We start from the raw sequence: 24775 nt of genomic DNA, 5'->3' as shown, positions 1-24775 counted from the left end.
TCAGAGAGAGCTCTAGCAAAAAAAAAAAAAAGGTTCTCCTTTGATTGCAAGTGGAACTGAACATCATTCACTGATCTGCAATGAGGCACTTAGAGCTGAAATCCCATCAGAGTTATCTTTCTCCAAAAAAAATATTTAGAGACTCTGTCATAATTCCGTTGTTAGACTGCAGCAGATCACAGCCTTTATGAAAAGTAGAATCAAACTAAACTGGGAGAAAACTTCAGCCATGTTTTTATAAGTCAAAATGTGTTGTTTTTTTTTACCAGGCAGCTCCTCAGAATAGTTTTGTTCTGCCTTATCTTGGTTTTATATTGCCCTTAAATTGCCAGAATGTGATCTCTTCTCCATTTTAATCATTCAGATGTGACTTCAACTTTTGGGAAAACTATCTTTTTACTTCTAGCATCCCCTCTTACTCTGCAATTTAACCATGCTGGTAATTTTTTTTCTTTTCTTAACATTTTTGCAGTGTGGCCTCCAGTATTTGCCTTTAAAGCAAAAAAATCTCCCTGATGAGATTTACAGCTGGAGCTGTTATTTTTTATTTCACTTCAGCTAAGCTGCCTCATTTTTCTGTAGTTCCATTCTTGAAATTATATTACTGCTGTGAATTATCCTGTCAAGGGATTTTGGTTTGCATATGCTTTGTGCACCATTACACAGTGGCTCTCTGTATTTACATCTGGCACCAGCCTGGGTGCATCGCTCAAAGCTAAACCAAGAGTTGTTTTCTCCATTCTTTATTTTCTGACTAGCTGCTCAGAGAAGGTATCGAAGAGAGTGTGAGAGCCAACTCATGTCACTTTACTTTTTTGTAGCTTACATAAACAACATGATAGAATGGGATGCAGCAGCTAAATATTTAAATTATAATTCATTCACCACAGTTTCTACTTCTGTACTGAGGATATCTGCATCTCAGTTGGTTACTCTGGTTCCCTTAAAATCAGTGAAAAGATTGTACTTTTGAGATGGAATTCATTGCCTTATTTTAGACCACCACATTAAGTTGAGAGGAATCACTCATTAGAAGCACCAGCTGCCTCTGTAAGCTATAGAGAGCCTAGGATGACTAACTCAGGTGTAGCTGAGGTGAGACACACCCTAAGCAGAGAGTCCCTGCTTTACCTTACATCAAGCCATTTATTCAGTATGTACAGAACCAACTGAAAAGCTATGACTGACAGAGATTCTCTCTTCTATTTGCATGCAGATGGCTGACTTTACACTTTCTTTAACATCTATTTGTATCACCTACTCTGCCTACTGTAAAATGTACCTTGACATTATTACAACTATTGATTATTTTTCACCAAGTTTCTAATATGTGTGTATACTATTGATCCTGATTTATGACCACATTGCTCATGCTGGTTTCTTAGGTCTTGCTATTTTTAGAAGACATTTTTTCTAGGCCTTACTATCTATTTTTACATGTTGCCCTTAACTGGGATTATTTCTGCATTTTGCAATTTTCTCTCTTGATATAAAGCAGATTGCTGTAACTAGTTAGGGTGTTTTTACATTATCCCTTCAAGATGTACCAAGTTCAAAATGCACACAAGTTCTTCTATAACTTCTCTCAGTGTTCTATCAGTTTCAGAATTTTTATGAGTTCTTAATAAACTATTTTTTCATAGCATTTTCTCAACCATACATTGATATTCTGCTTCTTTGCCTGCCACTGAACATGGTCCTCATCTTCATCCATCTACTTAGCAGTTTGAACACTGCCTGCAGGCCAAAATACTTAGTTTGTTTCCAACAGCAACAACAAACTTAAACCATTTTTAAATGTGTTCTGCAAGGAAAAAATTACCAAGGAGTGTCTGACAGTAGAGGGCTAGAGTAACAAACAGAATAAATTCAAAGAGAGAAAAGAATTAAAGGGATTTGAGAAGCTGTTTCATTCATTCATTTAAATTATGTTTCTTGGAAGAAAAAAACATTTTTCTCAACTTCCATGGAAGTTGAAAAGTCTGATAAATTCTGTATACGCTCTTTGCCTCACAGTTGTTCTTTCTATAAATACCTCTGGTTCAGGGAGCAGAAAAGGTGATTTTCAGTGTCATTAATGGTCATGGCATGATTACAAGTTTACCTAGTGACCTTTTCTTGCTCCATGATTAACATATTTGACCCACCCTTCAAACTCATGCAACCTAATTGAGGAATTTGATTTTAAGGTCAGCATATCTTCGTCTTCTCTGTCTAAAGCCTCTCCTATCAATTTCCATATGTGGAATTTTTCTGAATGGTTCCACTGAATTCAACTAAAATGAGAAATCTAGCCTATGATGTAAATTTCAATATATTACTGAGATACGCTTTCTACTTAAGAATTTGAGATCTTAACACTGGATGGGGCATGTTGAAACTGCTCAGAGCCACTGAGGAGGGAGCTAAGCCAGAGAGAATAGCTACTGACTAGTCAATTTAATATGTATATCTTTTTAGGATGACCAGAGACTTGTTCAGTCAAAACTTGAGATGTTGTATTTTCTCTAACTTTTGTTTTGTGGTGATAATACTTCAGGAGCAAGTGAGTAAGGAACCCCTTACTGTAGGTGCTGTGGAAATATATACCTTGCAAAGTGTCAGTCCTCACTCCAAAAATTTTAATGAGAAGATGTCAAGCATATAAAGCAAACAATTAGATCAGGACTGAAAGGATTTAAAATATATTCATAAAAAGGAAAAATTGGGGGGCAGACTCAGAAAGAATTCACAGTCCTCTCTCCAGTTATAATTAGATTTCAGGTCCACAAGCAATTCTGACAAGAAATCTGAAAAGGGAAAATGAAATTGCTGCACCTAGACTAACCTAACTTTCCCTCACCTATAGCAGTAACTGGCACAAGTACAGATGTTCTTGAAAGGGAAGTAAACAAGATTGTAATGAAATACTTGTCAGGGACAGAGTAAAGATGGAAATTCACAACTCAGAGAGGTAGGTGTGAGACCCATCACCCCAGAACTGCACTGGAAGAAGGTTTATCTTTTCTTGTACAAAGCCAGTGTACACTATTGAGAAGTGTAGAAATAGCAATAATTGTACCAGGTGCAGTGGAAGAAAAGAAGGCAGTCTATTAGAGAGACAGACATTCTTTAAATGACTGGTAGTGTGGAGTTTGATTGTGTAATTCCTCAGTAGCATCCACAAATCCCCATTACTTTTTAATTTCATAAAGCCTTGTTCAATTCTAAAGGTTAATGCACAGTTTTGCTCAAGCTGTCTGTTCCCTATTGCTTGAGAAATATTTAAAATTTTACTTAGGTCAGGGCACAATAGTTTAGAAAGGAAGGAATAAACACAGAGTATTGTAAGCATTTCATAACATTCTTAAAGACTGAAAACTCGTGTGGTTAGGAAAGAATTGCGGGAATAGTTCTCATTCTTTCTGTGGTCAACCAGGTAATGTACTGAGGTTACTTGAAGGTTTGAATGGCCAAAGAGTTACAGAAAATAAATATGTTCATGTGTTAGAATAGGTATCTGTAACTAAACTAGGAAATATTTCTATTTTTATTTATACCCTCTTTCCAAAGGCACATCATCTTATTAATTATTCACGTGTCCAATTTGCCATATGGCCTTTCAGTAAAAGGTCTGAAAATGCTGCACAGATATACATTAATAGTGGCATTGAATCTTACTTCCTGCAGAAGAGGGTCTTTCAACCTGGCTTTATACTAAACTTACTTCTCCCTGGTATTAAAGAGTTGACTGTTAGAATTTATAAGCAAATAAATCCCAAGTGTTTTCAAAAAGGAACAATATTGCCACTACTTAGAAAAATTATACTAAGTCAACTGAATTTGGATCTTGTGGCAATAGGGAAACCAATATTAAAAAACATCTTGCATACTCAGAAAGGTTCTAATAATTCAGGGGAGGCAAGCTGCTCTTTTCAGAAACTGTAGCCACCACTCCTCAGTGCTACATGTCAGGTTTGTATCCATGGGGATGGACAAAGCAAAGGGTGATACAAGTGAGCTAGTAGAAAAGACACAGAAGATAGTGAAGGGAAAAAAATAGAGTAAATCCAAGCAATAGATTAAACTACGGAAATATCAAAAAGGAACTAAAGCAATGGAAAAGGGCTAAAGAGACATCACATTAAAAGCAGGTCACCCCCATGCCAGCAAGTCTCTCCCAACAGCCAGAGACAGAAAAGTCCCACCAGGTCTGAGATTTAATGGCTATGACAGGAAAAAAAAAAAAAAAAAAAAAAAAAAAACACCTAAGTGGCATGAATGAATGAAGTCCAAATGGACTCAGTTTGATTTTAAAAATATTTCCATCTTTGGTTTTAGATTTTTTAGATTTTTCGAGTGTACGCAGACATTGTATACACGAGACTGTACATACTCAAAACAGAAATCAATTTACATGGGCTTTTCTGGAAAAGCATAGAAGTGAAGGAATATTTTTTTAAAGTAAGACAAGTACATGGTACTTAGTACCAATTCAACACTTTTTAACAGCTTTCTGAGAACTGAGCTACAAGAGGCAAAGTGTTCATTTGCATAATTTAGCATCATATGAGCTAGGACACTTCCACCCAAGGCAGTTTTGTATAATAACCTCTGAGGACTTTGTGACAAGGACAACTGTAGCACACTTGCCTGCCTACCATGAAATTCTTGTAGACGTTCAGAGAGTAGCGCTCAGCATCCACTGAGAATACTGCAGTCTGTCAGCCAGAATAAATCACATATTTGACATTTGTGTGTGAATGGTTAGCATTACTCAAGTCTAGCCAAAAAGGTGAAAACTTTCTTCACTGTGTGACAAAGTGGAGGACAAACACATGAGCTTACATCTGCACAAACAAAGACTAGCAGCAATGGTGAGATGACATTCAGAATTGCTCATGCCTTTTCCAAACCTCATTTAGAAATGAAATCTTTCTCCTTAACCCTTCTGCTTGAATTACTGTGTCACCTTGAAAATGAAGCATGGCTTTGCTGGATTGCTTTCTTCTCACATATTTTCTCCCATCTTGTTAACCTCAGGTAGGAATACAAGGACAGAACATCCAGTTTTCAACACATGTGACACAAACTAAGAAGATTCAGCTCCAGGTTTGTCAAGTAAAGAAGGGGGATGCTGTATTCTGTCTGACAACTACTTGGCTAAAGCATCCTGACATGTCCTCATATCCCAGTCCCAACAGCATTTCCTGAAACAAGCAAAAAGTATAACTGGCTGCAGAATCAATATGCACAATGCAGAAGCTATGGTTCCAATCTGTGGAAAGACATCCAATCCTCAAGTTATGCTATGAGAGCTGACTAAAATTTGAACTCAAAGACTTGCCACCAATGCACCCTGATTTGGCAGTCTCTGTCATTACAGCCCTGGTGCTGTTCAAGACCACATGCATATGTAAATAGGACCTTTCAACAACAGTTTCAGGGAGGAAAAAAATACCGGTGTGAACAAGATACTGGTGGGAGTTTACCATTGAAGTTGTTACTGGTCCCACTAGTCCTATTCACTTGCACTCCTCCAAAAAACAATCTCCACTTCTCATTATAAATGGCCCTCGAGCACTAACATTTTCTTCCTCATTTACCCTAGCAGTCATGTAATATTGTGTCATTATTTGCAATAGTGAGAATGCTAACAATCAAATCTATTTAAAATGGACTCTCCCTGCTCAAAGCTATGGACCTGCCCAGTTAAGCAGAAGAAATCACCCTTTCAAAATGTAATTCTTATCACACCTTTTCAGAACAAGACACTTCCCAGGAGCTCATAAAGTATATCTGTAGCTTGAATCATCTTCTAACATTAGTGAAATAATAAACAAGTGTAGACCAAAGAGATAAAACTAGAAATATATTGAGAATAAGAAATGTAATTTTTGTTTGTTTACTAACTGAATGCTCATCCCTCAAAGACCTTTGACATTCAGGTCTGCATTCACCTGCAATTAATCACTTTTGTTTTGGATTATTCTATTGCTTGTTCTTTTGAACAGTTTGTTGAAGATCTGTTGACTTAAATTCACTACTGAGCAATTTTACATGGAAAAAGAAATAAAAGATTCCACACCTCCACTGAAAAATATCTACAGATCCACAAATCCAAACATATGCCTGTGCTAAGCTGTTCTGGAAACAGATCTGTGAATCAGCTAGTTTGCTGTTTTTGAAGGAGTTCACTGAGTAGCATCATGGTCCAAATATACCCTACAGATATGCTACAGATGACAGCATACAAATGGCCTGGAGTGCAGTTGCTACAGCCAGGGGCATGTGCTAGTCATGGTCACAGCTATTTTCTGGGGCTTGATCCCACTGGGTCTTCAAACCACTTCCAGTCTTCAGGTTTCATACAAAGAGAGTGAACTCAACTGGATGGGAACCACAAGGCACCCCAGACAGGTGCTGTACATTATAGCTCAGATGTGGAGCACGATTGTGGTCTGCATCAAAGAACAAGTCTAAGTGCAGCCCAGGCTCTGAGGACACTGAATCCTCTCTGGGCGTAAGTGAGAAAACAGCCATTCAAACAGTTTATCAATGAAACCAGTTCAGTTTTCTTCAATGAAAGAAGGATACAGAAGCTTTCCAGAGGTGAGACAGCCAACATCTGCCAGGACATACCTTGATCTGGATAAATGCCAAATAAAACCTAGGACGAGGATAAAAATCAAACATGCATTAATAATACAAAAACTGGGGAAAAAAAAAAAAACTGTTAAGCTTATTTTAGAAACTTACAGAAGACTCTTTCAAACAGTACATTAAATCTTAAGATTGCTTTCAGTATTTTCAGGTATGTTTCCCCCACAGCTGAAAAGTGGCCCAGGGGCACATAACAAGGAGAAATAATACTCCCTCAGTAAACTTACTGCCAAAGTCACATGTTCAATATATTCCATCCAAGTGTCTCTTAGGAAAAAGGCACTCAACCTCTGCAGCTACCTGTCTCATAGCATCACAGGATGGGTGAATTTAACAGCCAAAATGGTGATGAATTTATATGGAGAGAGAGGTACGATGAAGACTAAGAGCAGCTCTAGTGGGAGAGGGAAGGGGAGGAAAGCAGACTGGAAAGTGCTGGGAGCAGGACAGAACAAAATCTTGCCTGGAGTATATCAGCAAACGAAGCCAAGGAGAGAATATTTCTCATAGAAAGATGAAGTCAACCAGAGGAAGAAGGAAGGAGAACAGTGGTGAAAGAGGGAAAAGAATTCACCAAAACAGAAAAAAAAAGAACTTGAGAATGGGAGAGGTTTTTTTAAAGACATGCTGGGATCTCTGGTCTGCCTAGAGAGCACAGCTCTTCTCTTGTATTTTTGTAGATTTTCCTTTCAACCCTCATATTCTGGGGAGGTCCTGCCTACTCTTACTGGCTGCAAGTGCTCACTGGTGGGAACTGCTCCCAGCTGCCCTTTTTCAGCAGCCGCTCAGAAAAGCAGAGGGCACAAAAATTTTTTATGCATTTTAGTGTCTTCCACGAGAGAATGGCTGCTCAAAGGGCTATAGGAGGAGATAAACATTTTTCTGGAGGGAAAACCTACCAATATTCCCCAAGTTTTAAGCAATATCTGAAGACCCATCTTAAATTAAAGAAGGAAACACTGAGGACACACGAATTTGAGTTAAAACTGACTGCTCAAACCCAGCTACCTGCCCTACTACATTGTCCAGGGTCATGGCTAGTGCACTGAGCAGTTGTCTGATTAGGTATAAGAACCTGCACAACATTTTTGTTTTGTTTTTTTTTTGCCATCTTGCTCCCACCCTTGATACATTTTTTTATTACCAAAGACCAAATATCACAACTTGTTTTGAACTAATTGTAAGAAATTTAATATAAGGAGGGGGAAAAGATTGCCAATTCAATACTTACAGAGCAGACAACTACAAAGATAAAAAGACCTGAAACTTTCAGGAATTTTAGACAGCACCTGAAAAGTAAGAAACATGTATTTACTGCATGGTTATTAAAAATAAAAATAAAAATAAAAGTACTCTTAATAGTTCTGCCATTTCAGAAATATCATATTGAGCGCTTACAGGTGATATCACATCATGTCAGAGTATGAACACCACTACACAGGGTCAGCAAAGGATTAGGAAGCCCTAGTGACTATAAGGGCTTTCTGTCCCCACTCTGCCACCAGATGCATCTGTCTCAATGCATGGGAATGAGGTTTTACATCTCAGGAAAGCCAAGTGAATGCTGCAGCATGAGCTGGTGCTGGGACCTGGAGCCACTTCCCTGCTGCTACTGGTGGCTCCCAAGAGACCCAAAGCACCTTCAATTCTCCCTGACCTCTCCCAGGGCTGCAAAGGAAACCATAGCCACTGCAGGAGGGTGACAGATCTGAGCAGAAATGACAGATTTCTGCATAGAGGGGTACTGTCATGAACGAATTCCCCAAAAACAGACTTCTAATATGCATCCTGAAAGGTACTGATAGGATGCCTAATAGGCATCCTGAAAAGATAGTTTGAAGACAAGAGCAAGCTTTAAGAATATCCCAGTTTTAATAGCATATCTGCAAACCAAATATACTGTGTGAGCATCTCTAGATAAACCGTCTAGCAAAACTAGATTTTTTTTTTCATAGCACATCTGTTCCTTTTGAGGGAATGCCCAGTTCTGGAGATTCAATGCCATCAAACCTTCTGAAGTGTCAGAGCTTACTACTGAGGGGGTTAAGCAAGAATAACTCTAAATTCAAATGTTGAAAAATTATGCTCTCAAGTAAGAAATCTTAAGATTTATTACTGTTAAATTACCAGGTCTTTTATCTTACCATAAGAGGCAACTCTTTAATTATTTTCTTGTTGCCCATCAGAATGTTACACAGATGTCTTAATTTACAGAACTCTTTTTGTTATTTGCCCTTATTACATCTCTTCATTAATTGAAGCCATTGATGTTCTCATCACATTTTTTCAAAAGTAAACACTAAATCATTGCTTTTCCGAGAGAATGACAAATGCAAGGTTTGATTTAAGCCTGATGACAAGCAAGAAGAAAAACATTTCAAGTCACTAGGATAATTAGCTGAGAAGGGAACAGTGCAATAAATATCTCCGTTGACAGATGCTATAGAACAAAATATTAAAGTGGAGTGATCTGGAGAGAGTCAGAAATAATTTTTAATCACAGTGGATATAAGTCCCTAAATCGAATTCATTGACTGAAAGTAATATGAGTGACCGGAGACCCATTTTTTGAAAAACTTTTCTTTTCCTAAAGATCCCTTCTTCTTCAGAGTTCTCAAAAAAAAATGTAGCTGATAAAAATATGGTGCCACAGTCAAACTGGTACAAAGGGGTTACAACATCCTACTAAAAAGAAGTGGTAGCAAGTTTATGAAAACTTTGCACAGGAGAAACATCAGAGAAAGCTAGGAAGACGGGAAGGCAGCTAGGTGGCTTCTTCCAGAAGCACCAGAGAGCCCTGCTCTAATGAAAAACAAGGTGGGGTGGGGGAGAGGATAATAAAGATTTGAAAAGAGAGGAATGACAGCAAAAGTCATTACCAGCACCCCACAGCTGATAATTCTTTCAGCTGATGATTCTTTTGGTATTGTACAATTTATGGAAAATACCTAGTGCCAGCTTTGTCATGTAACCACTCTCCTACTTGTCTATTCTCCCTATCTTCACATCACAGCTGTTTCAGTATTTTTGAGAACTTATCATGTTATGAATTACTAAAGCCCAGTCCAGATTGGTTTAATTTTAATGTATTTGGTATTTTCTGTTTGCACTTCCAAATTATCATTCCAAATAATAATAATTCGAATTACTATTTAAACAAGAAACAGCAATAACTAGATTTTAAGACATAAGAGAAATCAAAAAGCATTAATTAAGACTTCATAAATTTATAAACACTTGTCTGCAAATAACAGAAACTCATCTCAAGGAGCTGTCAAGATATAATAAAAAAAAGCTTTTGGAAATGGTTATTTTATTAAATGTAGAATTTAAAAGCCTCTTTTCCTCCCATCTGTTTGTTTTCATGGCATTTTGTATTAAGGAAGCAGCGCTTTTAACAGCTTACAGTTGAGAAGCGACGAGCCTTTGACTCGTCCGTGTTTTGCAATCTGTCTCTTTCCAGAGTGCTAATCTGGCACAGTGATGCAAGCACAAACTGCATGCCAAACTCTGTGCTGATATATGCCTCCGGCGCAATCCTATTTGACTTCAGTTGGAAATGCATGAAGTATAAATCTATGAAGGATTTCACCCCATGTTCTAAACCAAATGATTTTTAGTCTGATCTGCATGTGGTGTCAGGCAGTTTAGCTCCATTTATTATCTCAGCGGAGTTATGATGATTTACGACAGCCAAGGAGCTGGCCCCATATGTACGACCAACACTATAGCAATGAAAATATTTCACAGGAAGTTCTGCCAGAGAAATACACCACTCTTATAAACGTATGCTATACTGGAAACAATTGATTCTACCCTCCCGCTCAATTCCTTTGTTCCATGAAATACCAGGGAAAGCTACTGCAAGCGTGAAGAAAGACGCCTGCCAAACTTCTTCACATCTGCTCATATTGCACTAATTGCAGCCATTGAAATTCTCCTACTCCATTTGTTTAGCAGTGGTGCAGCAGAGTGGCACTCCACGCAGTGCCATATGCACAATGAAAGAAGGAAAACAATTGTGAAGTGATGAGCTGAGACAACATACAGATTGGGAAAAGAGGCATGGACATCTTGTCAAAAAAGGCTCCATGGATCAATACAGAGATGAGGACATGCAGTGCTGGGCTCTGTACAAATCTGTAGCACTCTTAGCAGAGTCCAAACCAAAGTAGGTAAAAGTGTGGAAACTCCAGAAAAGACAGAGAGAATTAGTATCTGAGATTAAAGGGTTTGTTAGCTACGACCACAGGTGAAAATATCCTGAGAAAATTTGAACTTAAGCTCTTATTATATTGATATATTTTAATACATTAAAAGATTCAAGGTCATCCTTGCCTAAACGAGGTAAAAGATTACTTTGAGAGTAATCAAAGAGTGAAATATGTAAATGTACCTAAAGACAGAAAAGTGCTTGGTTATATTTTGCATTGTGTATCTGTGAAAAGCTACTATCATGACTCCAGAAATCATTGTTAGTACCTAGAAGACTGTGTGTGTATATATATATATATTTTTTTTTAATTAAAGACAAATATTTCATAAAAGCAAGAACACTGAAAAATAAAACTGTGGAGTCAACAAAGAGGCTTTTGTGAAATGGCTTTCAAAATGTTAAAAGCAATAAAGACAGTATTTAATTTCAGGTGTAGAATAGGTGCTGTGATTAATGCTTCTAAGAACAAGAGACTATTGATCATTAGACTGTAATCAATGTCATCAGGGTTTATTTATAAATTATCAATAGCAATATATGGCCTAAACATGGAGTGTTATTTTATTCATTTGCAGAAAATAAAACATTTTCTAGCCAGCTATACTTAAAAACTAAAACTAATGAAAAAAAATGCAAAAAATAAGTAACTGAAGATTTGAATTCAGACCTCATATTTGATAAATTGAACTTGGTATGAAGGTTGTCCAAGATTTCATATTTCTCAGAAGAAGCAGATCTAGACAAATTGGTCATTTCACTTCCCAGTTGAAACCTTTGCTCAAATTCTGCAGAGCTGTTGTCCCATGAATCATCATCTGTGGTAAAATCTGGATTGTGAATAGCCATGCACAGCAACCTGTCACACATTTTCAGCAAATAAAAAAAAAAAATTTTAAAAAACACAGTGGTTTATTTCAACAGATAGTATATGCAACTGACCTTACATATTCTTAGCTTCATTATGATGTATTTTAATGGAAAAACAAAAACATAGACTTATTCAGTACAGATCTCCCCTTGGTGATACAGCTGTATAGACAGCAGATCAAAGATAAAGACCTCATGATGCTTAGATGTACCTGAGAGAATTAGCATTTTGAAGCACCAGGCAGACATGCTTCAGGATTTAGTGTGTAAAATCCCCATCAGAACTGGGCATATAGCTCTGCTGTATCTTGCAATGCACCTGATGCAACACCACATGAAGTAAATGAGAGCACGTGACCTGCAGTTGCCTGTCCTAAGGACTCTCTAATCACCCTGACCTCAGACCTTACATCATTCCCTATCCCATTTATAGCCCCTTCTTTCCTCTCAAGTTCCTCCAAAGTAATTCTCTGCTTGCAGCCCCTGACATTCACTTTATTTCCCATCAGGTTTGCTGTCAGGATATAAGAAAGAACCATGCACAATTAAATAGAACTTAGAAAAAAAAGTATTTTGAGTAAAATGAAAGTAACTCACCCATTGTCCTCTGAGGAGACCTTCAGCAGTGGTGTCTTCTCTGTAAAGCAAGTGTTTCTTGACCTTGAGCTGAATAATTTGGAAAAATTGAAGTGATACCTTTGGAGAGAGGGAAAAAAAGAACAGTTAGTTTGCATTGCAACAATTCACTGCAATTCTACAGAATATTTTGGTACAAGAGCATCTAATTAGTTTAATATTGTTTAGGAATGGTGTTTGCCTAACTTATGGTTTTCACAAAGTTTGAACTAGTCATGGTAGTTACTCCCCTGCAGTCAGGGTGGCCAAATAAGAGAAATTTACCTCATCTTAAAACTGGTGTCTAAAATAGTCACTGAAATTTCCTCCAAATGCCAGATGAGCAATATACAAATAATCCACACTTGGATGCTTCCATTTCACAGAGCTTAAATTTACAGTGGAACAATTGCACTGTAAAAAAAAAAAATCTTAAGGAAAATAATTACATATATTAATGTAAGTTTATGTAAGTATACCATAGAAAACAAAATAAAAGGATAATTTTTTGTTCCACATGTGTCCTTTGGGTCATAGATAACAGAAATCTAGTAAACTCTACAGCAACCATGCCCCCCTTTGCACAGGGAAGAAAGTTTTATCTGAAGTACATCATCCCTGCAGCACAATCCCTTCCAAACAGTTTCTGTCAAGTCTTGGTACTGGTGCTGCAGATAATTAACCAAGATCGAGCTATGTCTTGCCATATTGCAGCTTAGCGTTGTTACTTTTTTTGCTAAAATATAAATCCTAAAGTTTAAGGGACAGCTGAAAAGAATCAAACACAATCAACTGGGTCTAACTTCGGAGCACGCATCTTGGAGGGATGAAATAATTGAACCATTTAAAGCACTTTCCAAAACCTGGCTCTTCCAGAAATGTTTCCCATGTTTAACCTTAAAATACAGTGGAAGATAGTGGAATTCCTTGCAGTTTACAGAGTTATATGAGTCTGCATAGGGCCACAAAAATGATCAAGGGACTGGAGCCCCTCTCCTATGAAGGAAGCCTGAGAGAGCTGCGACTGTTCAGCCTGGAGGAGAGGAGGCCTGGGGGGAATCTCATCCTTGTCTATAAACACCTGAAGGGAAGGTACAAAGAAGATGGAGCCAAGATCTTTTTAGTTGTGCCCAGTGCTAGGACAGAAGGCAATGGGCACAAACAGGCCCACAGGAGGCTCCCTCTGAGCACCAGGAGCACTTCTGTGCTGTGTAGGTGACGGAGCCCTGGCACAGGCTGCCCAGAGAGGCTGTGGGGTCTCCTCCTTGGGGATCTCCAAAAGCCGCCTGGAGATGGGCCTGGGCAGCCTGCGCTGGGTGGCCCTGCTGGGGCAGGGCTTGGGCCTGGCGGCCTCCAGAGGGCCCTGACAGCCTCAGCCACTTGGTAAGTGAAAATTCAGACTTTGTAAAATTAAAACCTCCAGTTAATGCTTCAGCTTTCTTGTTAAGTAGTGTTACCAATTCAGAAGCCATGCTAGTTGTGTAGAAAATGGATATGGTTATTTTAGCCTTGAGTGGGCAAAGTACTTCTTCAAACTCTGCTTTAAGCACCATATTTGCAGTCTCAACAAAAGAGAACGAAGTGTTAGAGAGACTGAATTATCCAGTACATCAGGTCAAATGCTGGACAGATTAGAATTCAGGTGCTACATTGCACTGACACTTCATCTATGAAAAGATGATTGCATACTTTTAAACTATCGAAGTACTTCCTTTTCTAAATAGGAGAACATCATTCACACAAAATGTTTAAGTGGAGAAACTCTGATATTTTAAAGCAAGTGCTATTTTAATCTTATCATAGCCTTAGATGTAAAAGATTACCTAGAGCTTTCACAGAATGGGATCCATAAGGAGAGTAAAAACACTATTAGGACTTTAAGCATGTACTCAACGAGCAATACTGATATGCTTCTGGCTGATCCTGGCATTCCTCTACATTTGGAATTTGCATCCTAAGGTGACACATTTAATAAAAATTCTGATGGTGGGCCTTGAACTTGCACATTCAGAAATTTAACTGATGCAAAGACTGATTAGCTGTTTCTGATATTAAACAAAATGATGCCATTTGTTTCAAACATGCACAAACACACACACACACACACACAAAAAAAAAAAAAAAAAAAGGATTCCAAAAAGCATTGTATTGCATGCTATTCTGATCTAACCTTACATTGTGCATACCATTAACCTTTCCACACTTACTTTACTTCTTTTCCTCCTAGGAGAGGTGCAAAATCTAAGATCATTAACCAGAAAACTTTCTACAAAAACATCCATTTTCTTCCATTTAATTGTTAGTATGTTACCAACACTGCTTTGTGTTATATTCCTGTGTGTATATATATATATAAATCTGTAGAGATAGATAGACAAACCCCATCCTCAAGCACCAGTGAGGGCTGATGACAGCGTGCTGCCACCACAAACCCACCATGTCCTGCCGCAGTGCCCAGGTCTGCATGGTGAGCAGGGCAGGGACTCATCACACACCGCTCCTCACATGCATGAAAAGGGAAGCAGAGAGTGGAACAGCTGATCATGCTGCCTCTATGTAAAGACTCTTGCATGGTAGTCACATGTGAATTCAGAAAAACTAGTTCTGAAACTGCTTTTAACCCAGTAGCTTCCCAATACTGAGCTGAAGTACTGATAGCAGAATAGCTGGAGCAGCACAGAAACACTGGCAAGTTAAAAATTGGCACTTTGTGTAGACATCCTTGGGTGAGTGTACGTTCAGCTTCATCAGAGACATGCCAGAGTTGATATGTTCTGCTCTTTACCCCAGAGTGCACAGTATGTCCACATCACTACCATGAATGAGTGACCACTGTGCAAACAGTGCTGCAAGGCAAAGCAAGTACAGGCAGAGGCCCAAGGTTTGGTGGAAGATGATTTAAATGACTGAACATGAAGTGAAGAATCCAGAAGGCTAGTTAAAGACATTACCTTTTCTTTATTCTGTGCATCTGTTATCCCTGCTGACTGGTATACGTCTTGCAATACTTAAATGGGACTACAGAGCTTCACAGATTGCCAAGAAGGGCCAATATAGTAAAATTGGGAAGGTTCTTCAGATAAAATGAAAGCCATTAGTACGTGACAACATCAATTCGTAAAGAGTAAAAACACATAGACAAGAATAAGCAGTGGGAAACAGCCAGGCTTGACAAAACAAAAATAATTAGAGAAAAAGCAGGAGAGCTTCAGCTCCCCCATGATGTGATTACCCTAATTAGAGTATGAGAGTAATATAAACAATAAAGCTAATTAGGGCATAAAAGAATCTTGAAGGCTGAAAGCTCTAGAAAGAAAAGTTGGGGGAAAAAAATCATGAAAGAATAGCACAGATTATAAAAATGAATATAATCCCAAAGTAGAAAGCCTAATGCAAGCACCTTTGCACCTCTCACACTTCTGCAGAGACACTACAGCAGGATTTGATCATCAGCTTCAGATTTTCTGCAAACAAAATGTAGGAAGGCCTAAAGAGACCTTGCTATTACGAAAGCAAGTCTGCAATGCTCAAAAACGCTAGCAACAACATTCTCGATGCTCTTTGGCCCTGCAAGTGGCTGACAGTTATGACACTGTGTAAATAAGAGAAAGTAATCAGTGTGACATATTTCAAAACCTGAGATCAGCTCATACTTTGAATGTTATCTTCACAATTGAAACAGATGGGAACTTTGATCATATCTATGCACTAGAATGGAGTGCAGTCTCTCTCTAGTGAGCAATTCATCAACATTACCAAAGAGCTAATCACTAGGTCAGCTGGTTAGCACATTATGGGTAGATCTGCTCTTAAGATCTGAAGATGGGTCTGAGTTTATATTATGTGCAGGTGAGGAGTTGGTAAGCAGGATACCACTTGTGCCCATTGTTTTTCTCTCATGATTCAGAGTCAAAATTCATTAACATTTTATATATCATGAGAAGAGGCATGAAAAAATTGCATTTACATACATGTGAATTTATATGTACATACACATAGACCTTCGCACAAAAAATAAACATTCCCATTTCACTTTCCTTCCAAAGGGATGAGAAAAAATTAAAAACAGTACTTCTGCAGAAACACCTTCATTCTTCTGAGACACCATAACTTAAAATGGGAAAGCACCCAACCAACCAAAACCTTGGTAGAAAGTATTTGATGAGAACTCCTTCAAAGACTCATAAAGTAACATTCATGTGGAAAGATCCATATAGAATTGACATTATAAAAAGAAGAGTATGACCTGCCTCCTGTGTAATTGCAGCTGTGGTCACATTCATTCTCACATTTGCTACAGCTGGGCATGTTTTTTGTTTTTGTTTTTGTTTCTGTTTTGTGTTTTTGTTTGTTTGTTTTTGTTTTTTAATTAAAATAAATCTTTCAAACAGAAGATTGTGTTCTTAACCACTTGGCTACTGCTGTGACAGCCTTATATACAGATTTTGGCTCTCTCCACAGGAGTATAGGTTTGTTCTGAGGAAGTGTGCATTTTCTGAGCTCATTACTTGCAGTCAAAGTCATACTTTCCTATTGCTAATCTTTCAAGCAATTACAATTTCTGTCTCCATAGTAACCCAGAAGATGAACCAGAGTTGTAGGAGGTCTATCCCTGCCACAGATGATAGAGCAGGTCCTGCCAAGCCATGGTGTCCACAGATGAAGCTCCAGCTGTCTGACAGCAGATGGAGAAGGATCCCACCAACACATTAAAAAACACAAGGGTGTGAATACAAGCCAAAGGCATCTATTGCAGAAGCCCCCACAATCTGTGCATGTGCCACTGCTCCCAAGCATAAGCACAGTTCACACTTTCTTGGTGGCAAGTTGTACTTCACTACAGTTGTAAGCAGAGATGTGACCTTCAATCTCCTACACTCATTTGGGCAGTGTAAGGAGAATTAGGCTCCCCCTAACCTTCTGGACATGCAGAACAGTACAAGGAGAGCTGGACAGGAAAAGAAGAAATGTGGGAGTCTCCAGCCATTCCCTCTGATGAGCTGACGACTCTTCAGATGTTATTCAGAGTCAGTGGCAGAAGAGTCTACAACAAGCTACTGTTTTCCATTAACTGCAAATGATTACTTCCAAAGTCTTCAGGGGACTTGGGATGAAGTCCACAGGGAGAACTCCGTTCCTGCCCTTAAGCACCAGACCTGCACCTTGACCATGTGAGTACTGCCTTTTCAGACCTTTCTAATGTGTTTACACATGCCATTTTAAATGATTTTGTTAGGAACAATTTTTCAGCAATGAACAACCTTTCAGTCCCAAATACACTGAAGTAGAGGATACCAAAAGGTACCTACAGGAACCTGAGGAAGACAAAGACCACACTCATCCTAGTTAGCTGGCAAACTTTTAAAATAATCACTAGGTTTGGTTATAGCCTATTATTTAGCCTCATATTGAAAAGATTAATCATGACACACAATGCATTAAGTTTACACTCCCTATAATAAAAAGCATACATTTTAAACATCAGCAAATATAATGCTTCATATGTTAAGTCATGCACACGCAAATATGAGTAAAAGAGCTATTTCCATGACAACAGAAAGCAATGATTCTCACTTACGCAGAAAGGATTGGGTCAGAAGAGAAGAAGAGGTGAATATGGAAGCATATATATTGTGCAAGAACATCAGCAGTTTTGAACATAACTTATTGAGAATTTCACTATATAAAACATTAAAGCAGAATCTCTTCAGAAAAAAAAAAAAAGAAAAAAAAGAAAAAAAAAGTAGCATACTTTCCTGAATTAATAGTCACTAAAACATTGTGTGAGCTTTCCTTGTAAACAAAAGACCAAAAGTACTATAGAGACAAGAGATTATATCACAGTTAATAAAAACTTAAGCAAAGTTTCCTAGAGGAGAAGACCTGAGTAAGAACATGAGAGATAATTAATCATGCAGGAGTCTAGAAACAATTGTAAGACTTTAATTTATCATTTCTACATTGTTGTAGGCTAAAGCCTAGTTTCAGAAGCACTCTCTTCCTTGATTAGACAATATTTATCCTTACACCAAGTCATGTGTACTGAACTAATTACTCTTATCATAGCTGTAAACAAGCACATTGTAGAAATAAATTGAAGAATAGAGGTTTTTTTTATGAAAACAAAACAAAAATAAAGCAAACAAAAAAAGAAAAACACAAAAAGACAAGCCTATACCAGCATTTGATCACATTTAACACACATTCTTCCACCAGATTTGGTATTTGTCAGTATCTAATCAAATCCACTTTTGGACAGTAGTTGTGTGGTACTAACTGTGCTGACCAAAATCCTAGCATTCAGCTTTTAAACAATGACTGTGGACTAAGCAGCAGTATGCATACATCCAGTCAGCCTCATGATATGTAAGTGCCTACACAGAGACACAACCCTCCTTCATGATTTGTCCTCAGTGGTAGCACGTCATGGGGGAACTGTTATGACTACCCACTGCAAATGAAATATGGTCAACTGATATACTAATTGTCAAGAGAAAGATCGAAGACTCCACAGTTCACATCTCTAAACAGGCTCCAGACGTTTCCCCATGACTGCTTTATGTAGCTTCAACTAAATCAGCCAATAACCTCTCAACCCTTTAAAAGCATGCACTATTAAGATGTCAGGGAAATTTAGCAATGAAAGCATTACTTAATCCAGGCTCATTTTCTCTTTGACTTTCCTAATTTTTTATTAGACAGGACTGTACAGGATTCCCTGGAGGACTGTGGTGCTGGCACTACCTGACAGCAAGGCATTGCAAGAGGCGAAGCCAACTGGCAGGTATCATGTTGAGAAGCACCTCCTGTGTGCCAAGTCCCCAGGCAAATAAAGAGCATGCTTAAGACAGATGTAGTGAAATGTCTGTTGAGCTTGTCCCAGACAGAAATGGTTCTTTATATAGGACTTAAGCAATGAGCTGAATTCATTCAGTTCTGCTGGATCTTGGGAGGTGGATATGTCCCACAAGAAGATGTGCCAGTGGTATCTTCTCCTCTATTTTTTCAATATTCTGTTACTTGAAGAATTAAGACAATTTTAAGTTCAGAAATAGCTTGGAAAATAGAACACTTCCCATGTTTCTTTTCTTTTTTTTTTTTTTTAATCAAATCAGTCTTTGTGGGGTTATTGCACTCCCCTGAAAAATACAATTTTCAGATACCTCCAGGACCTGATTGCTCCTTTTCCTCAAGAGTCTTTGCCTGCTTCTGCCAGGGGAAATCTCCATCAAGAAGAGTTCAGGATATGGTTAACAACATATATCGACCAGGACTCCACTGCACTGGGTGAAGCTAAAAGAACATACTTAATCCTTAAGATGCCCCAATCCTTAAAATGCCCTGAAGCCCATCTGGCTCTACCTGAGAGGACTACGCTCTTCTCCATACATTTTCTGTTCCCATGTCATGGTGCCACAAGGGCTGACTGCCCCATCAGGAAAGAGTCAGGAGCAGAGGGTAGCTATGGGGCTGGCAGGGCTGTGCCCTCCACAGCCAAGGCCCATCCTACAGCAACCAATGGAGGAGTAGGGATGAGACTAGGACAGGGACAAGGGCCAGCACAGAGCCTTGTGACCACCTAGCAGGGAGACATTGATGGGGCAGATACAGAAATACCACCCTTTGAAAGACTAACAGGTTGTATTGAGAAAGCATAGCTGCTGTTTCTTCCTCTCCATTCTCTGCTTCAGCAAAGAAAATTGGAAAGCTACCAGGGGCAGCATACAAAAACTGTGGATAGCCTGAAGGAGAAAATACATTTCAGGAGCAGGTGCTGCCAAAACAGTTTAGCTGTTGGTGACTGCCAGCTAGCTACAAATCTGAAGCAGGCAGCAGTAGCCAGGGTTGGTAGTGGTCCAAGTTCCAAAACCCAGTCTCTCTATGGATTACATAGATAACCTGTTAAGAGGTATTATTCTCCAATACTGCAGGACATGCTGAAAAATAAATCTGCTACAAGGAGGCAATTTATCAGCAACTCTTTAAGCATGGCTGCACTCATAATACTTTAGCATATTCTGCAAGCCTGGCTTTTAAATGCCAGCTTTTCTCTTTGGCATTCACTACGGGATTTTAGCTTAACCAACTCTGATGCTAACTGAATTTATGGCAAATAAAACAGGTGGAGCGGAGGGGCATATTTTTTTACAGTTTGTGAGACAATTCCAAGAATCTCAAAAGTTAAGGAAGTGGTCACAACTTTATGTTTTAACTTTCTATCTAACCAGGGTCTCTGGATGATGCAATTAGGGGCACTGGGATGACAAAAACTTGAACAGAAAGACAGGTCTGAGAAGCAACTGAATGATGTGCCCAGAGAAGTTGTGGATGCCTAGAGAAGCTGTGGATGCCCCATCCCTGGAGGTGTTCAATGCCAGGTTGAATGTGGCCTTGGCCAACCTGATCTAGTGGGTGGCATCCCTGCCCATGGCAGGGGGGTTGGAACTGGGCAATCCTTAAGGTTGCTTCCAACCCAAGCCATTCTATGATTCCATAATGTGACTATCTATAGAGAAAGTTATTCTCCAAGCACTGCATTAATATAATGTTGTACTCTCAAAGGTCTGGGGCATGTATGTTGAAGAATGAAGATTCACTATCAGACTGGATCAATTTAAGGACAATAAAAGAAAATGAAGTACTGTTAGAAGAAGACCATTGACCATTTCCAAGATGAGGGGACACTTTCATACAGAATGATGAGAAAGGATTTTTTGGATACAATTTTCATTAATCCAAGTGATGTACTGACAAACTGTCACATGTAATTATGCTTTTGGCCTTGCATACTCAAAATTTGGTTTTGTATGCTATTCACCCCAGCTTTGGAGATTGAAAAGAGTAATTAGTAAGCTATACTTAGAGATGAAATCATAAAGAAGCCATTTTTCTTCTTTTTTAAATTGTTGTTCTGTTGTTTTATTTCAGGAATTTGGAGATAACACTATTCATACCTGCAACATTTAAAGAAAAAAAAATACATTAACTTTGTCATGAAAAAAAAATGTATTTTCATTGCTTAGAGTTAAAAAAAAAAAAAAAAAACAGGCCTGGCAGATGACAGATGTAGAAAAAAAACTCATTAACAACATGAAAAAAGTGTGATTGGTTTCTGGGCCTGGAGAGGTGTTGGAGAGGGCAGGCAAAGGCAAACAGCAGGCCACCCCATAGCTTATAAAATTCAAGCTTTCATCAAATTAAGCTTTGTTTTAGAAAATGCATGCCAGATCCCAACTCTTGTTACCTTGCTGGGACTTGTATTTTGTCCTTTGGCCACTATAAAACAAAACAAGGCAAGTTCAAGAGCTCAGACACATATCTGGTAAATGATCAGGTTCTCATAAGACATTATGCTGTAACTCATTTGGCCTATACAAACCCTGATCTCAGTGGATTGGACCCAGCAAAAAATGTTAAAATTCTCTCCAAAGCTAGGACATGAGACACAATACTCAGAGTAGGCAGAATCAGGAAATTTTTAAGATTAAAAAATCATTTGTAGGAGCGATATAGCTATTATATATTGAAATAGCACTATTAAGTTGATAAAGTAATGGGTATTTTTCTCACTAGAATGGAAGTTCTTTCATTATATTTAATCTTTTCATTATTTTAGTTGCAATGGAGGTATTAAAATTTCCTTTTCAGCTTCTGGCTGAGCATAAGACACTGAAGTTATTCATATAACTTTTGCCATCTAAAGGTCTGGTCTAAGATAGTTACAGTCACTAGCAAGGGACAGAGCTCCTCAAATCATTTTCCTCCACCCCATCTCTCATATTGACTATACAAGGAACCTGAAGAAGTTACTTCCCTCAGTAAGTTTGTAGACGACACCAGGTTAGGCACAAGTGTTGATCTGCCCGAGTGTAGAAGTGCTCTGCAGAGAGCTCTGGATAGGCTGGACTGATGGGCTGAGGCCAACTGCGTATGAGGTTCCACAAGGCTAAGTGCCAGGTCCTGTACTTGGGGCACAACAACCCCATGCAGTGCTACAGGCTGGGGGAAGAGTGGCTGGAAAGCTGCCTGGTGGAAAGGGACCTTGGGGTATTGGTTGATAGGTGGTAGAATGTGAGCCAGCAATGCGCTCAGGTGGCCAAGAAGGCCAACATCAATCCTGGCTTAGATCAGAAATAGCATGGCCAGCAGGACTAGGGAAGTGACTTCCCCCCTATACTCGTCTCTGGTGAGGCCGCACCTCGAGTATTGTGTTCAGTTTTGGGCCCCTCACTACAAGAAGGACATCGAGGTGCTTGAACGAGTCCAGAGAAGGGCAACAAAGGGCTGGTGAAGTCTTATGAGGAGCAGCTGAGGGAGCTGGGGTTGCTTAGCTTGGAGAAAAGAAGGCTCAGGAGATACCTTATTGTACTTTAAAATTACCTTAAAGGAGGTTGTAGAGAGGTGTGGATTGGACTCCTCCCAAGCACCAAGTGATGAGGGGAAATGGCCTCAAGTTGCATCAGGGGAGGTTTAGGTAGGATATTAGGGAAAATTTCTTCACTGAAAGGGTTGTGCAGCATTGGAATAGGCTGCCCGGGGAACTGGTTGAGTCACCATTCCTGGAGGTCTTCAAGAAATGTGTAGATGTAGAGCTTAGTAGCATGGTTTAGTGGTAGACTTGACAGTATTAGGTTAAAGACTGGAATAGGTGATCTTAGAGGTCTTTTCCAACCTGAATGATTCTATGATTCTATGAACTTTGAGTGAGTTTACTCATTAAAAAATATATAAGCCTCACACAAACAATGTCTATATTAGCATCCTGATTTTCATACTTCTTTTGTGTGTACTTTTTATTTGCTCTCAGATTAAACCTCTTTTTGGTACAAAAGATTTTTCACCAGAAAAGTTATTCAGTATTTATTAGGAATATAAAGAGCTATGAACAAGTCCTTCCAAACATGATTTTCTCCTTCCTAACAGGTAACTTCCAGTACAGACTAAATCCATATCACAGGTCACTGTATTCATCTAAGAGTAATATCAGAGATATTTTTTTAAAGCGCTGAAAATCCCAGAGGAACAAATTAAAGACACAAGGCAGAATATAAAGGTAGCTGATAATAATACACCATTTACTGTCAACATTTGCAGAATATTGAATGAAACGATACAAGAATAAATGCATTTTTTTCTCACAAAAATTATGCTTTTCCCTGTAGCAGCCCTTCACTTAGAGCATTGTAACATGTAAACATATACAGTTTCCAAGCCTCAGGAAGCTCGTTCCACAGTGTTGGGTTCTGTTTTGCTACCAGATATCTTTCTTCTGCCTTTAAAGACTGATATCTCTAGGGACCTCAAGGCTACGATGTCAGAAAGGAGCTATCTAATTTATGTTAACAAGAAGCTTTAAAACATAGGTTTTTGATTCAGTGGAATGGAATATGAATTTGAAACATAAGATCTGAGTCTGCAAATACAGTAAACATAGGTTTTCCCAAATAAAAATAATAATAATAAACTATTATAAATTACGCAATCCAAGAAATTCTGAGAATTTCCTTGTCTCATTCTGACTAGCATGAAAATTATATCTGCAAGTCACACCTAAACAGGGAAACTTATCAGGAAAAAGTAAAGAATAATGATGCCAATTCAGTTTCCTTTCTCCTGATTTAAGCTGTAATCATTCTCCAGCTAACAACATACTCCTGTGCACTGAAAAAGTCAACAAAACAAAAACAGGTCTTTCAGGGTTCAGAAAGAAATTCCTTTCCCTGCTTGGCAGGTGGCTTTGTTCCAGCAACACGGTTTAACTGTACATCATATTTCTTGATAGCAACGATGCAGTACTTCCCTCCCCATCACACAGATGCCAGATTCTCTCCCCTCAGACACTGCATTCGTTCTGGACCTATACAGAGTGACACTTTGATTACTCCATAATCTCACAGAGGTGATTTCTTTCCATCTTGCTCCTGACCTAACATATTCTTGATGAGAAATGCCATAACATTTGCTATGCATGTTCTAAAAACCAGCGGCCTCCCAAAGCTAAACAAGACCTGGACATTGATCACCATAAAAAGATAGGATTCTGCTCAGTAGGCATATGGATAATAAGTCTTTGCATCCACATAAAAATTTCTGACTATCCAGACATGAGGTTACATAAATAAAACCTTATTTTGTGCTCCCAAACAAAAAGAAAAGAGAAAAGGGAGAGAGTCAATGCTGCTGGCTACAAAAAGATAATTCTCCAGCAAGACAGTATCTGCAGAAAAGGGGAAACCCCATGCTGACATAGCGGCCCATTGCCCTCAGCTTCTTTCTGTCTTCTTCCTCTCATTAGGGCAGAAGGCTCCAAGTTGCTACATAAAGAGAGATCAAAAACCAGCAGGTCCTTACAAATGAATGCCACTAAAGAAGCAAGACAAATAGAACTGTCTCCAAAAGCAGAAGAATCAAGACAAAGAATGTCTGTTATTGGTC

General features: G+C 38.7%; 1 protein-coding gene across 1 annotated transcript in view; it reads right to left on the bottom strand.

Annotated features, from left to right (window-relative positions):
* OCA2 (OCA2 melanosomal transmembrane protein) overlaps positions 1 to 24775 on the bottom strand; it is a 191375-nt gene that overhangs the window by 146688 nt on the left and 19912 nt on the right. The window contains 4 exon segments of the mRNA XM_035558138.2: positions 6577 to 6649; positions 7874 to 7931; positions 11526 to 11714; positions 12323 to 12421. Of these exon segments, the coding sequence (XP_035414031.1) occupies positions 6577 to 6649; positions 7874 to 7931; positions 11526 to 11714; positions 12323 to 12421 (419 nt within the window).

The sequence above is a fragment of the Cygnus atratus genome, chromosome 1 (assembly GCF_013377495.2).
Source record: "Cygnus atratus isolate AKBS03 ecotype Queensland, Australia chromosome 1, CAtr_DNAZoo_HiC_assembly, whole genome shotgun sequence".
NCBI lineage: Eukaryota > Metazoa > Chordata > Aves > Anseriformes > Anatidae > Cygnus > Cygnus atratus.
This window is presented reverse-complemented; position numbering and strand designations above follow the sequence as displayed.